This window comes from Pleurodeles waltl, chromosome 1_2 (genome assembly GCF_031143425.1).
Source record: "Pleurodeles waltl isolate 20211129_DDA chromosome 1_2, aPleWal1.hap1.20221129, whole genome shotgun sequence".
NCBI classification, from domain to species: Eukaryota; Metazoa; Chordata; class Amphibia; order Caudata; family Salamandridae; genus Pleurodeles; species Pleurodeles waltl.
In genome coordinates this window covers 728568659-728585101 of record NC_090437.1, presented here as the reverse complement: position 1 = coordinate 728585101, position 16443 = coordinate 728568659, and the positions used below count along the sequence as shown (strand labels likewise).

At 43.1% G+C, this 16443-nt stretch overlaps 1 protein-coding gene across 1 annotated transcript in view; it reads right to left on the bottom strand.

Moving 5' to 3' along the window:
* GUCY1A1 (guanylate cyclase 1 soluble subunit alpha 1) overlaps positions 1 to 16443 on the bottom strand; it is a 465791-nt gene that overhangs the window by 132863 nt on the left and 316485 nt on the right. Inside the window, exon 5 of the mRNA XM_069243102.1 lies at positions 15016 to 15725. Coding sequence (XP_069099203.1) covers positions 15016 to 15725 — 710 coding nt within the window. The remainder of the gene's footprint in view (positions 1 to 15015; positions 15726 to 16443) is intronic.

Sequence of the window (16443 nt, the reverse complement as noted above, 5' to 3'; positions counted from 1 at the left end):
CAGAACCAGTGGAGAATCACATCCACTACCTCTGCCCTTGGCAGGATGAAGCACTCTGGGCACAAAGCCCCCTCCAGAACCAGTGGAGACTGTCATCCACTACCTCTGTCCTTAGCAGGATGAAGCACTCTGGGCACCATGCCCCCTCCAGAACCAGTGGAGAAAGACATCCACTACCTCTGGCCTTAGCAGGATGAAGCACTCTGGGCACCATGCCCCCTCCAGAACCAGTGGAGAAAGACATCCACTACCTCTGTCCTTAGCAGGATGAAGCACTCTGGGCACCAAGCCCCCTCCAGAACCAGTGGAGAATCACATCCATTACCTCTGTCCTTGGCAGGATGAAGCACTCTGGGCACAAAGCCCCCTCCAGAACCAGTGGAGACTGTTGTCCACTTGAGAGACTGCGGCTTTGCACTTCCCAGGATAAAGCAGTGGGCAAACCACCCACTGGAAAGACTTGAGAGACTGTGGCTTTGCACTCCCCAGGATGGAACAGTGGGCAACCCACCCACTGTATAGGCTTGAGAGACTGCGGCTTTGCACTCCCCAGGATGGAACAGTGGGCAACCCACCCACTGTATAGACTTCAGACACTGTGGCTTTGCACTCCCCAGGATTGAACAGTGGGCATGTGGCCCTCTCGTGGATTTGGCGTTGTGCACTCAACCGGCTGAGGTGCCCCCCTTTCCCTCCCCCTGAGGTGCCTGTTTTCTTGCTCTCTGATACCCCTGCAGTGTTCTCTCCGTCATGGTCGGGGATCTTGCGTGGGCCTCGCCCATAGCGTGTGGGCCCAGTGTTCCACGGACTTCATTGGAGCACTACCTGGACTACTAAGCTTGGTGTATATTTTGTTTATGGTGTATATATATATATATTTTTGCGTACTTTATTTTAATATATTACAATGGTTACACTCATTTCCTTTTGTCTTTGCATTTTTCCGGGGGGGGGGGATAGGGGGTGTAACTGTAATGTATCATGCTGTATTGGTGTGTGTGTTGTAGTGGGTGAGGGTGGGGGTGTTGCGTGTTGTGTGTGTGTGTCCCTGTTTTTTGCCTTCCCCCTCCCATGTGTCGTAGGTGCAGTACTCACTGCTGTCTTCGCCGCCGGCGTTCGTGCTCCTGATAGAGGAGCAAGAAGATAAGGGCTGTCAGGATGTGCAGCTCTGGTTCCATGGCATCCGGATTCCTCATGGGGTGTGTAGAGGGGAGCGTTTTCCCTTCGAAGTTCTGTTTCCACCGTGTTTTTGTCCGCGGTGAATCCGCCCCGGAAAAGGTGGCGGATTGGTAGGTTGTGATACTGTGGGCGATACTTTTTCTTCCGCCTGTCTGTTGGCGGTGACCGCCAAGCTGTTTGTCTGTACCGCCGTGGCGGTCGGAGTGTTAAAGTGGCTGTCTTTGTTGGCGGTCTCTGCCACGGTCATAATTCCAATTTTTTTACCGCCGACCACTTTAACACCGTCTGCCAGGGTTGTAATGACCACCTTTATCTTTGTTGTCACTGATTCCTTCTTTGAATGATAAGGGTAATCTAACAAGGCAGCCAGCCACCCTGTTTCTAACATCTGGGAGGTACTTAAAAGCATATCTGAAATCCAACAGGCGTACAGACATCCTCGCAATTCTAGGTGTGGCACTGAAGAGACCTTCCGAGGACAGTACCTTGAGTAAAGGTTTGTGATATGTTGAAAATTGGGTCTTTGGTTGGCAGTCAGGTTACCCGCTGTCCAAGCAAGGACCCTCACTCTAGTCAGGGTAAAGGAGAGTCACACTCAGTTAACCCCCACTCACCCCGCTTGGCATGAGCAGGCAGGCTTAACTTCAGAGACAATATATAAAGTATTTGTACCAACACACACAGTAACACAGTAAAACACTACAAAAGGACTCAACACAGGTTTAGAAAAATAGCCACTATTTATCTGAACAAAACACAACCAGAACAACACAAATCCACCATACACAAGTCAAGCTATGAATTTTTTAAAGATTAAACTCAAAAATAGCGCTTAGAAACATAAATGCTTCAATGAGGTGATATCACAGCATTGTGATGGAGTAGTTCCCAATAATCCGACGCCAATGGCGCTGGTCACGGACTCATGCAGATCCCCAGGTACAGTTCCTTAAAGAAATACGAAAACAAGCCGGTGCACGGAGTCTGGGATCGCAGCATCGCTGAATCTGAGGCAGCGTTGGTTACGGTGCTTCAGAGCGAAGGAGCGGAGGCATCACAAAGAAGCATTGGGTCCATGTTGAGGAGTGGTGGAGGTGAGTTGGTGGCGCTGTCAAGCATTGAATCTGTGCACTTTGGGCGGAGTCGATATCCGGCGGTCACTACATGGTGCGTCTTCGCACTCCAGAGAGACCCACGGCTTTGGTTGCAGGCAGAGTCACGGGATTCAGCAGCGGCGTCAGTCCGGAGTCATCTGAAGTCGATTTTTTGGGTTTTTTACCAGCTTCTCCTTTCAAGAGCCCAGGGACTGGATTAGGCACCACTTGGCAGGGCAGGAGTCTCAGCAGAAAGTCCAGGTGCTGGCAGAGGAAGTATTTGATGGCCGTAAGACTTCAGAACAGGGGGAAAGCTCAGTCGAAGCCCATGGCGATTCTTCAATGTCCCACAGCGTCCAATCTTTGTCCCCTTTCACAGGCAGAAGCAGGAAATGCAGGATATCTCAACAAAGCAGTCACAGACATGGGCAACACTTCTCCTCAGCTCTTCAGCTCTTCTCCTTGGCAGAGATTCCTCTTGAATCCAGAAGCGAGCTAATTTTCAGGGGTTTTGGGTCCAATACCTATACTTCTTTCTGCCTTTGAAGTATGCAAACTTCAAGGAAAAGTCTCTCTTGTTTGTAAGACCCTGCCTTGCCCAGGCCAAGCCCCGGACACACACTAGGTGGTTGGGGACTGCATTGTGTGAGGGTAGGCACAGCCCATTCAGGTGTAAGTGACCACTCCTCCCTCCCCTTCCAGCTCATATGGCTCATCAGGATATGCAGGCTATACCCTAGCTCCCTTTGTGTCACTGTCTAAAGGAGAGGTGCAAACAGCCCAACTGTCAAACTGACCCAGACAGGGAATCCACAAACAGACAGAGTCACAAAATCGTTTAAGCAAAAAAATGTCTACTTTTTCAAACACACAATCTAAAAACAAACTTTACTAAAAGATGTATTTTTAAATTGAGAAACCATACTCCTGTCTGCTCCTAAAGGGAATCTGCACTTAAAAGCAGCCCCATGTTAGCGTATGAGACAGACAGGCCTTGCGCCAGTGAAAACTGAATTTGGCAGTATATCACTGTTAGGACATATAAAACATATGAGTATATGTCCTACCTTAAAAATACACTGCACCCTGCCCATGGGGCTAACTGTGGACTACCTTAGGGGTGCCTTACATGTAGAGGCAAGGTTTAAGCCTGGCAGTTGGGTACACTTGCCAAGTAAAATTGGCAGTTTAAAACTGCACACACCGACACTGCAGTGGCAAGTCTGAGCCATGTTCACACGGCTACTCATTTAGGTGGCACAACCAGTGCTGCAGGCCCACTAGTAGCATTTGATTTACAGGCCCTGGGAACCTCTAGTGCACTGTACTAGGAACTTACTAATAAATCAAATATGCCAATCATGGAAAGCCAAGTACATATACATTTTACATAGGAGTACTTGCACTTTAATACTGATTAGCTTTGATAAAGTACCCAGAGTTTAAAAAAACAGCAAAACCAGATTCTAGCACACATCAACAATCTTGGAAGCAGAGGCAAAAAGTTAGGGAGGCCACGCCAAGGAAGCCAAGTCTAACATGATCACACCTCACTTCCACTTCAAGCCGGCACACATTATTTTGGAAGCAATCCGAACTCCACACAATGACCAGTGCTTCTTTTTCTATGATAGAATAACGCTCTTCCACTGGTGATAACGCCCTTGAAGCACATCCTACCATTTGTTCACACCCTCTGAAACCCTTCTGAGACAGTACAGGCTCTATTCCTTAATTGTTTCCTCAGTAGTTAAAATGCAATCAAAACCTTACAAGCTACTAGCCATGCAGATACTGTCTTTAATTTGTTGAAAATCACATTGTGAAATGTCAGACCATGTAAATTTGACCCAGTTTTTGAGAAGCTGATGTAAAGTATAAGTCTTCTCTAAAAACGTATTGACAAATTTAGCAAAATATTCTATCGTTCTAAGTAAAGACCATAGTGCATCCTTAGTTGTGGGGCTAGAGCCTCCTTAACAGCACAAAGAAGACTTTTAAAAACTTTTCTACATTTTTCAAATGTAGGCTTAAGCCCATTCTCCTGTAACATCTCCAGTACTTCACGCAACTTGCAGTCACTTGTCTTTCCCCATCACTAAAATGTCATCCTGGACGTATATGATTCCAATCGTGTTGTTGGACAATTTATGCATTTGTTTTTGGAAAACTGTAGCTGCTGATTTGAGACCAAACAGCATGAGTACAAATTGATAACATCCTTGGGGGTCATAAAACTGGTTAGTGATTTATTTTCTTTGTGAAGTTTTACCTAGTGATAGCCGGAGGAAAGATCTATTGATGAAAACCATTCTATGCCTTTGGTCATTTTAAGTCATTAATTTTAGTTAATGTGAATCTCTCAACTACGTTACTATTAAGGTACCTGAGATCTTAGCATAAGCAGATCTTACCACTATCACTTCTGGCAACCACCAATGAAGCAACCACCTCAGATGCCTTCACAGGTTCTATTATCCCTCCGTGTAATAATTTCTCAATTTCGTTGTTTACCTTCTCTCTCAAAATCAATGGATTTTCCCTGACTTTCTGCACCTTGGGGATAGCATTCTTCTTGAGCAGAATTGTGTGCGAAGATCCCATAAGTGTGGCAATCCTTCCCGCAAACACGTGGGTACTTCGTTTTTTAAGCTAACACGTTTTGCACATCACCTCCAATGACTAACACCTGTTCTTCACTGTTAAGAGTCCAAGATGATGTTTAAGCCCTTTGGTCAACCCAACCTAGCACTGAAGGTCCTTCTTCTGCAATATAAAGTTTGCATATTGCTTTTCTTCCTTTCAACTCAAACAACAATCTCTTACACCCAATCATAGGTATGGGGTCTCCTGTAAAAGTTTCAGGGGCTACATCCAATAGGGTGTTTCCTAAATCTTTCACAAACTTCTCCACCCACACCTGTTTGTCCACTATTGTGTAAGGCGACCCAGAATCCACCACAATAAATATCTCCACCCCACCAATTTTCATGTCGCAAACTGATTTACACCTTGAATGTTTTTCTACACACCTTTGAAAAATGGGCCTTAATACCGAACTCCATACATTTTTGTTCTCTTGCAGGACATGTTTTGCTATATTCTAAGGAGTCTGTATTGCTACACCTATAGCATTGTTTCTCTTTACTCTTATCCTCTTTCTTCTTAGTGTCATCTTGCATTTTAGATTTGTCTCTGTTAACTTTCTGTTTAACTTTACAAACCATCTTTTGAAGTTGTCACTGCAGCTTTTGTGCACTTATTAGAAATTTCTGCTTTTATAACCACTGTAATCATCTGCTGGTGGTGCCTCCCCATACATCCACAACCTTTCCTGAATATGCTTATTATTGATATGCATGACGCTCTGATTACAGATGAGCTCATCATGTAAACTCCCAAATCTACATGTAAGAGCAAGCTTTTAAGGTCTAAATTTTCTGCTGAAAAAACAGTGCCTATCAATAGCAATTCAGAGTGATGTTGAGTAATACTTATCTAAATCCTCTAGCACATGTTGAAATACAACAGAATGACTTGAACTACAGGTTTTTTTTCTATACCATTGTACACTATGAGTCATTGAGGCCCAAATGAGTGTAAGAGTATCTTCTCTTTTTTTAATTGTGACAATTCTGGTCAGTGCGTGGTTTAAAGATAAACACAAAGCAGCCGCCTGTCCCTGATTGTACTTACTGTAACGTGAATAGAAAAAGAAACAAACATATTGGTTTGACATTAGACAAAATGGCCAGGCAACAGAGGGTTTCCTTAAATGAGGTACCATTTATTCCCTTTCCCAACTAGTGACCATCTGCTTTCTGCTAAACATATTAAATAGGGATGTTTAAAAAGAGGGTTTTTTCGAAAAGCTTAATAAGTGGCGTAGATTAGCAGACATAGGCACATAGTGCAAGGATTCAAGGAAATAGATCTCTGAACCTAGATTTAAAAAAAATATGTCTAATCGAACAATACTGTAGGAAGTTGGCTCTTTATATACTATCTCAAAGTGAGAGATAGTGCGCATAGTCCTAGGGTTCCCCTTAGAGGTTGATAGTGGCAAAATTAGATAATACTAATGCTCTATTTTGTGGTAGTGTGGTCGAGCAGTAGGCTTATCAGGGTAGTGTTAAGCATTTGTTGCACACACACAGGCAATAAGTGAGGAACACACACTCAAAGACTTAACTCCAGGCCAATAGTTTTTATATAGAATTTTTTATTTTATTTATTTGAAGTAAATACACAAAATGCAAGGTACTCCACAGAGGTAAGTAAGGAACTTTAAAAAAAAAAAAAGGAGTAGTACACACAGTATAGGTTAAAATGGCAAAAAGCTATTTTAAAAGTACATAATGCAAAAATCAACACTTCCTGGGGGAGGTAAGTATTGTTAGGTTTCTCAGGTAAGTAAAGCACTTACAAAGTCAGTCTCCTGGGCATAGGCAGCCCACCGTTGGGGGTTCAAGGCAACCCAAAGTCACTGCACCAGTCGGTCAGGTGCAGAGGTCAAAGGAGTGCCCAAAACACATAGGTGCCTATGTAGAACAGGGGTGCTCCGGTTCCGGTCTGCTGGCAGGTAAGTACCTACATCCTTGGGGAGCAGACCAGGGTGGTTTTGTAGAGCATTGGTGGGGACACAAACCGGCACACGAAACACACCCTCAGCAGAACAGGGGTGGCCGGGTGCAGTATGCAAAGTTGGTGTCAGGTTTGCTATTGAAAGCAATGGAGGGACCCGGGGGTCACTTAGGCGATGCAGGCAGGGCACAGGGGGGCTTCTGGGGCCAGACACCGACTGGGCTATGAAGAGGGCCGCCTGTTGGTCACTCCTGCACTGGAGGTTGGTTCCTTTCGGTCCTGGGGGCTGCAGGTGCAGTGCTTGGCCCAGGCGTCAGGTTCTTTGTTACCAGGCAGTCGCAGTCAGGGGGAGCCTCTGGATCATCTCTGCAGCCGTCGCTGTGGGGGTGCAGGGAGGTCGACTCAGGGTACTCACGAAGTCGCAGTCATCTGGGAGTCCTCTCTGCAGTGTTAGTTCTCTGGAGCTCGAGCTGGGGGTGTCGGGTGCAGACTGTGAAGTCTCACGCGTCCGGCGGGAAGAGTGAGTTCTTTAAAAGTTGCTTCTTTGTTGCAAAGATGATGTTGTTGTTGAACAGTGCCTCTATTCTCTGGAGTTTCTTGGTCCTTCTGGTTCAGAGCAGTCCTCTGAGTCCTCAGAGGTCGGTGTGCAGGTTCTTTGATTCTGGAGACAGGCCAGTAGGGCTGGGGCCAAGTCAGTTGTCGTCTCCATCGTCTCTGCAGGGCTTTCTGGTCAAAAGTCTTTCTTCTTTGTGTAGGTTGCAGGAATCTGATTTCCTGGGTTCTGGGTTGCCCCTAAATACTACATTTAGAGGTGTGTTTAGGTCAGGATGGCAGTAGCCAATTGGTGGCTACACCCTCTTTGTGCCTCCTCCCTGAGGGGAGGGGGGCACATCCCTAATCCTATTGAGGGAATCCTTCAATCTCAAGATGGAGGATTTCTAAAGGCAGGAGTCACCTCAGCTCAGGGAACCTGACGAGCAGTCTTGACTGGTGGGTGGCTCCTCCTTGTTTTCCTCATTATCTCCTCCAGCCTTGCTGCCAAAAGTGGGGGCAGTGGCCAGATGGGTGGCTAGCCCATCCCACTAGCTGGGAAGCCCTGAGGTGCTGTAACAAAAGGCATGAGCCTTTGAGGCTCATCGCCAGGTGTTACAGTTCTTGCAGGGAGAGGTGAGAAGCACCTCCACCCAGTACAGGCTTTGTTCCTGGCCACAGAGTGACAAAGGCACTCTGTGGCAAGAAACTCGTCTGGTTGTGGCAGGCTGGCAGAAACTGGTCAGCCTAGCACTAGCAGTCAGACTGGTAGTCAGGGGGCATCTCTAAGATGCCCTCTGGGTGTATTTTACAATAAATCCCACACTGGCATCAGTTTGCATTTATTGTGCTGAGAAGTTTGATACCAAACTTCCCAGATTTCAGTGTAGCCATTATGGAACTGTGGAGTTCGTATTTGACAAACTCCCAGACCATATACTCTTTATGGCTACCCTGCACTTACAATGTCTAAGGTTTTGCTTAGACACTGTCGGGGCATAGCGCTCATGCACTTATGCCCTCACCTGTGGTATAGTGCACCCTGCCTTAGGGTTGTAAGGCCTGCTAGATGGGTGACTTACCTATGCCACAGGCAGTGAGAGGTGGGCATGGCACTCTGAGGTAAGTGCCATGTCAACTTAGTCATTTTCTCCCCACCAGCACACACAAACTGTGAGACAGTGTGCATGTGCTGAGTGAGGGGTCCCCAGGGTGGCATAAGACATGCTGCAGCCCTTAGAGACCTTCCCTTGCAACAGGGCACTTGGTACCAGGGGTACCATTTACAAGGGACTTATCTGTGTGCCAGGGCTGTGCCAATTGTGGGAACAAAGGTACAGTTTAGGGAAAGAACACTGGTGCTGGGGCCTGGTTAGCAGGGTCCCAGCACACTTTGAATCATAACTGGCATCAACAAAAGGCAAGATGTCAGGGAGTAGCCATGCCAAGGAAGACATTTCCTTACAAATACTCAGCCAGTGTAGAAGACCTAAGTATAAGGAACATCAAGAAGCTGACTGCTGCCTTGAGGGTGCTTGACACACTGTTGGCAGAAAGGTTTGATGAAATTTGCTGATAGATAAGAAGGAAGGGTCATAAGAATGATCAATGATCTGTGCACTAGCTGGTAGGATAACCAGAATGTCAACTGTTTTATTAACTGTTTTGACAGGGTTAAATACCTTTTAGATATGGTTTTGCCAAAAAGTAGCCTTAGTTTCAAGAATGGACGTTCTGCGGATTCTTAGTATTATACTTGATTAAGCTTTGCAGGAAAGATCAAGAGGTGAGCCTTTCCTGTTTAACTTGTTTGTCATCCCTTTTTAGGTGTGAAGGTTCAAAGGTGTACCAAGAAAGACATGGCTTAGTGCAATTGTGAGTGAGATTTGGGTTGGTGCTACTTTATCAAAGGGGCAAAATGCAGTCAATTAAAAATGTTTTTGCTAATTAAAAACAATATTACCGGTGGGCACAACATAGGAATCAGTATCTAAGAAGAGAGGAGAGTATAGATTGAGTGGCTTTTGCCTATAACCTGCGAAGGTCAGTGAGCAAAGTGAGTGCACATAATGCTCTAAACATAAAGGCAAAAGGCAACAATAGTGTGATTCATCCAGAGAACCAAGTAGTCCGGATACACTGTGACTAAATTAGTCACATTTATCTTATTTGTGTTCTCTTTTCCTTTATGAAGGTAGATGTCCAAAGAGTTCACAGGTCACGTATTGTCAGTCATAAAAAAAAACCTTCTGCCAAGCATTCTTGTTAACTAATTTCTGGTCCTCTGTATTCCTGTGAGCCAACTCCTGGGAGAATATTGAGGCTTGAAGGACAAATAACTTTCTTTTTCCCCATGCAACAATCCCCCAAGGACTGCAACCTTCTTAAAAATAAATCCAGATCAGCTACCAGTCATGTTACTATTTCATCACTTACTCGCTCTTTTATCACATTAGGAGATAATCTCTTAGCAGGGGACAGAGCAGTGTCTTCCAGTTCTCAGTGGGTTATAAAAGGGGTGAACGTGCCTTAAATCACAATGCTACCTACTCATCTACTCACTACTCAATACAACCCTATGGACAACCAGCTGACCCACCCAGCTCAGGTCTTCAGTCAAAAGGCTTTCTAATATATTATACATTGCTTTGTTCAAATAATGCACGCTACTCATGTGGAATAGGGAGCACTCCAAATACTAAACTTTTAATGGAAATCACTAAGGAAAGATTAAAGTAGATTATTTTGATATTTTTATGAAATATTTGCTATTTCAAGGAGGAATGCTGAATTAGTTCTGTATGTAGGAATTATTTCAAAATGTACATTTAGTCTATATTACAAAGACGAAGGGTGATATGAGGAAATATAGATTCCTTTGATGCAATAGTGTGTCCAGCAAAACTATACATACCTTTGAAATTCAAAATGTGACTAGTGACAAATCACAATGGATAAACCCAGTGTCTACTTAAGAAGACATTTTAATAAAAGTTTTCCTGACATAGGTGTCTTTACTTGTGCCCACCCTAAAAATATTTTTTTCAAGACTTCACATTTGCATCTGTGAACATCACCTTCTATGTGAGAATTGATGTTGCAGGAATTCATCATTCAAGAAGAGTGTGAACAAAGAAGGGCAACCTATAGAAGCCTGAAGACGAACCACAAGCACTTGACTCCAAAAAGAACAGTTACATTGCATTCAACATAAATATAGCAAACCACAACACGGTAAAGTAGAGACAATGTATCTCCTGCATTAATAACTGGAGAATCTGGGCGAAAAACCCAAAGCAAGAAAAAATTAATAGAAGTCCTCGACCTTTCAGAGGGAATGGATATGAAATAAGAAATGGGAAGTTTTATTTTACTATTTTCATGGGTTCAGACACAAGAGTGAAGGCCTATAGATTACTTTCCAGAGTACCTAATATAAAGAGTTATGGGTTTTTGATATTAATGTGATGACCAGGATCAGACTAGCCTACAGGGCAATTAGGCAGTGCCCGATTGGCTTGTCTGACCGCTCAGTGTGTGGACCTCTTTTTATCACTCTGTGGGTTTGTTTTAAGGATAGATGGGCTGGTTTTCATTGTTGATTTCCCTAATTTCGCTACAAATATTGTCGGCAGTAAACACAAATGCAAACACTCTCCCATACCTAGTAAAACACCCATACTGCCTGTTTTTAGAAGTTTAAAACTGGCCTGATTTGCAAATGCAAGCCACTTTTTTAGCTAACTGGTTGGTTAATGGGGACCGCTTTTATTTTAGTGTATGTGCCACTTTTTATCCAAGTACGACCCTGACCATGATTCCAGTGTCTGTCATGAAATTACAGCATATTCTGTTCTAAATGGAGAAACAAATTAGGGAGAAGATTTTCAAAGATTTTCAAAATGTCTATGAACTTTACAAAATACGATGTTAGTACAAATGCAGAGAACTGGTATTCCCACTTTTCTTGGTGTGGTATTACCAATCAATCATTCAAACTATAAAACTTGTGTTAAATATGCAGCAGTTCACTGGTCACCAATTTAACGTGAATGTTCTGCTTTTGCATTGTCGTGATAAGAGTTTATGTGTGGAAGTGATGGATGCAAAGGTGACGGCAGAGGAATATCACAAATTAGTTAAAAGGTAGGAAAAGAGAAAGCCGAATGCCTCTTATGAAATGCTAAATGCAGAAAGGATAACTCTTGAAAAAGAAAGGCCACTTTGCATATGTTCTCTCTGATCATGTAGGCGGGTTGTCGAGGAGCCAGTTATAGCAGGATAAAAGGAAAGGAATTTACATAAATATTAAGGGTCAGTCCCACAGTTTGCATTACTGGAGTGTCACAGAGCAGCCACAGCAGGGCCATGGCAGCTCTTAGCTTTGCTAGCTGTTAATTTGCTACACTGTGTCAATTTAAATAAGGATTCTTGTTTCAGTTTATTATCCAGCAACCAAGATTTACAACAATTTAAAAACGATTTTAATAGTAAAAATATAAGCAAAGTTGTACCTAAAGGTGTTCAGAATGTTTTCTGCAGAAACCTCATTCTATTCCACTGTTACACTAAATAATCTTACGTATAACTGATAAAATAGCACCTTCTTTCGAAACCTTTTTTTTTAGAACATACTTTGCAATGGATGCTGTGCTGTGGATCAGTGCGGTGGGATTTAAACAGGTGTACAGTACAATTGTTTAAAAGACTTCAAAAATGTTAAGGCCCGAAATTCACGAGCTTGTTCTAAGGTATGTCAATCTTTCAAAATTTGGAGACTTCCAGAGCTACATTGGGTTCATTCAACATTTGTAAATACAGAACAGCAGGCCAACATTGATAAAATCCTTTGGCTTTAAGAACAGGAAGGAGAAATCTTCTTCTAAAAGTGTCATACCTACAGAACAACACCAAATGTTCTAAAGTCTGAGATGAAACGTTATCATAGGGACAGATCTTAATTGCAAAGGGGTCACTTTGTCCAGACGGGAAACATAAGTTGCATCGGACAGAACCTAATCTAAACCTGGTAAGCAGAAGTCTTTTCCAACGGCTTCTAACAAAGGAAAGATAAGGTTCCAGTCCAGGAGTGGTATTTAAAATCAACAAAGCCCGGGGTGAATGGGCAACCAGGGTCAAATTTACTCTGTTTTTGGCAAACTGGTCAAGTAGCATCTCCTTCACAGTCTTTCTGTCTATCCGTTTCAGCGATTCTGGTTTATAAAACAATCCTCAATGACGTCCTTGTTAAAAGCAGTCGATTTCCCACTCCATACTGTTATCCATAACATGATAGGGCCAATTTTTGCATGCTCTTCTGCAAAATTCAAGCCCAGATGCTCATGCATAAACAAACTCCGGCTGGCTCGACCCAAACCTAGTAACTTTCTACAAAAGTGGTTTCCTTCACGTTGGATAGACTTACAATTTGAATACCCCCAAATTCCTGCACCATATAATAGTACCAGTAGACACTTCATCTTGTAAATCTGCAATAGGGTTAAAACAGGTTTGCTCCCAGCCATCTGAGCGAATCTAAAAAGTACCCTACAAGACTGACCAAAATGCAGACATCGATTAGCGAGACATTGAGTCCATGTACAGTGTTCATCAAATGTGATTCCCCCAGATAAGAAAAGAAGATCACCCTTGTTATCACTTGACCCTTGATTGCAATCGGTCTAAGTTGTGGGTTCCGCTTCCCACATATCATGAAATGCGTCTTCGAAGTATTTACATCCAGTTCCAAGTCACCCATAAAAGCAACAAACAGATCCACCAAAGCTTTGAGACCATTCAGCGTACAAGATAAAATAACTGCATTATCTCCGTATAATAATGAGGGGACCGGGGTGTTTTTGAACTTCAAAAGATCCTTGCCATGAGAAGCTAGGTACAAGTTCAGGCCATTAATGTATCATAAAAATAAAATTGGTGCCATGACACATCCCTGCCTTACACCCCGTGACAGTTTAAAAACATCAGAGCATTCCCCTGGCATCACAAATCTTACTGAGACATTAACATCAAGATGTAGGGCCCAGAGAAAATTTACCAGAGGTTGGGGCACTACCAGATCATCCAAAATTGTCCATAAATTTGAGCGGTTAACCCTGTCAAAGGCACTGTTAAGGTCCATAAGTGCCAAATATACAGCTCCCTTCTTGGCCACCACATATTTGCCCATCAGTAGGTTGAGGTTAAGACACTGTTTCATTGTCCCCATGCCCTATCTGAATCCATACTGAGCCTGGCAACTAATGTTATTTGCTTGAATATAATCTTCAATACGGAGAAGAACAATATGGCCAACTATCTTAACCATGGAGTCCAACAGAGAAATAGGGCGGTAACAACCATGGTCTTGCCTACAGCCTTTTCTGAAGACTGGCACTATTACTGCTGACTTCCAAGAATTAGGGATGTCGATTTGCATGACAGCATTGAGTACGTTAGTCAGTAACGGGGCCCACATGTTGACATCTTCTTTATATAAGTCAATGGGGACACCGTCAGGGCCAGGAGCTTTTTTAGAGGGGCTGCCCATAATGGCATGCTGAACCTCTTCCAAATTAAAATTTAGACTCAACGGAAAGGAGATTACTACGCATGCCTCCAACGGTTGTTCTGCCCTGTCCAAAGAGTAAACCCTTTCAAAATGTCAACTCATTTTTGGGTGGATATGCTAGTCCCTACATTATTCGGGGAGACTTGATAAGCAGGTTGGCTATTCACTATATTCCAAAAGGTCCTCACATTCCCAAGCTTACATGCATCCACTAAATGGTCCCACTTCTCTTCTTTGAGGCATTGCTTTCTTTTTCTAATGGCCTCTTTATAGGCATCCTAGCTGTCCTTATAGATTGGGGATCCCTAGGCTTATCCTTAAGAGCTTTATACAAGCACTTACTAGCACCCAAGCAGTTTTGATCAATTACCCCTCTTTTGGGTCCCCTACAGGCCCTTACAGATCCAGCATGATGGATCTAAGGGTGCTATTCAAAGCTGAAAGTCTGCCAAAATGGCAAGTGGTGGGGCCGTATACACTAATAGGGAGCTAAAAAGCACACTCCTGCATCTCTTGACAACCTCTGCCATTAAAGTGATAATTGGAAATTTTCCGCCACCCAACTCTCTTACCCTGGTCCTTTGGGGTCAGCCCAGTCACACCTGGAGCCACTTCTTAATCCCTGGAATGGGGGTAACCATTCTAGCTTCAACAGCATTATGATCACTTTGCACTGAGCCATGAATTCACCCCTTGGTAAAGAAATCTGCGAAGGTGTTGGAGGTAAACATATAATCGATTATGCTGAGTGGTTCTTTTGGTGTGCTCAAACCCTCAGTGTTGTTTCGATCTTTTACCTTTAATTTGTGAACTTGAATGTAATATGCTACCTAGCGTCATTTAACTTTTTTTACACACAGAATGAAATGTGTTTCTGAAAAATCAGTCACTGACTTTCAGCATCTTTGAATGTTTATAGCGCAGCATCTGATAAACCCACTGTCAATGTTCTTCAGATCATAAAATATACCTCGAGAGAGAGAAGGATTACAGCATAATCATGTTACCGAAACAAGTTAGAAAGGTAATGAAGCACAGGACATCAATTACTTTCCTCACCTTTGAAGGCGCTTCTAACGCGTTCCCCCATCTTTTGACTCTGATGGTAAACTGCATATTCAGCATGGTCATGATCCCGCTGAAAGTGCAGCCTATTTTAGGAGAGAGGATTTCAAAATATTCATCAAAGATAGTCTTTCCCGGAAAGTCTCTCTTATTCAGAAGCCTCTTGATGCCATTGCCAATCTGCAAAACCACCATGTCCTTGTCAAACATGAAGTGGAAAGGAAAGGTCTTACAGAACAAAGAGGCTGGGATCACTACTGAAGATTGTGGTCTGCACGGAGATAGGGAAGGCTTCGTGTTCTTCATGTGCACCGAGTAGAGCAAGTAGGGCTGGTTAATGAATTCACTGCTGTCGTTATTGAAGCAAGAAGGCACCCACCGTACTTCGACCTGCGTCTCATACAGAACACGAGCAGCTGCTTTGATAATACCAGGAAAGATCAATGCTGTGATTTTCTTTGGGAAGAAGTAATACACATTTAAGAAGTCTTGATCCTTTTCCAGGCAGAGTATAGATGCTTCCTCAGGGGCATCGACTTCCTCTGCTCCATGGCTTTGGCCACTCTGCTTTAAGTGAGTTGTAAAACTGTTCAAGAAGTCCTTCAGGGTCCCCCCAACAACTTCCAAGACGTGCTCATCTTCTTCATAGCACAGATTGAAGAGCTCTTCACCAAGGCTTTCTTTTACGAGCTCCACTGGAACACCTGTAAATATACACAAATGTTGTTTACACATATAAAGCCTCAACAACAAAAACAAAACTCTAATAAAATCCAAACCCTCCTGCTGAATTACTTTGGGAAGAACTGTAAGCCTGCTAAATGACTTCAAAACATTACAAACATTACAATTAAATATTTTCTAATTTAAAACTAAAACCATCTTATTGTCAAATTCATCTATTTTCTGGGTGAGAAGAGCAAACCACAGAGTGCTACCAGTGGCAAATCAGCTTATAGGAATATAACAGAGAGATAGAGAATGAGAGTTATTTAAGCATGTAAATTAGTCTTATGCAAAGCACGATATTCACTCAATGTCGTAAATGCTTTTATAAACCCGTAATGTTGTATTATTGCTAGGCCTGGGTGAAATTTCAATTATGCCGGCATAATTGGCATAACTTTAGGAATTTCGTGTTAAGCTTGTTATATTGGCTTCCCAAAATTATGTAACTACACCTGATCGCATAATTATCGCAGGAACGAAGGAAATTAACAGAAAGCAATAGGAAGTCGTTTGTTTTTTTAGAGCATCCATTTCATGCTAGTATATAGTACAAAATGCCATATTTGGATTTTGTGTAAATATGTGTAGTTTTGAAAAATATTCCTGAAATTTTGCATGATTACTGTAAAGAAAAATACACGATTTTCGCACACCCCTATTTATTTCACATGAGTATATCTCACACAGGGCATG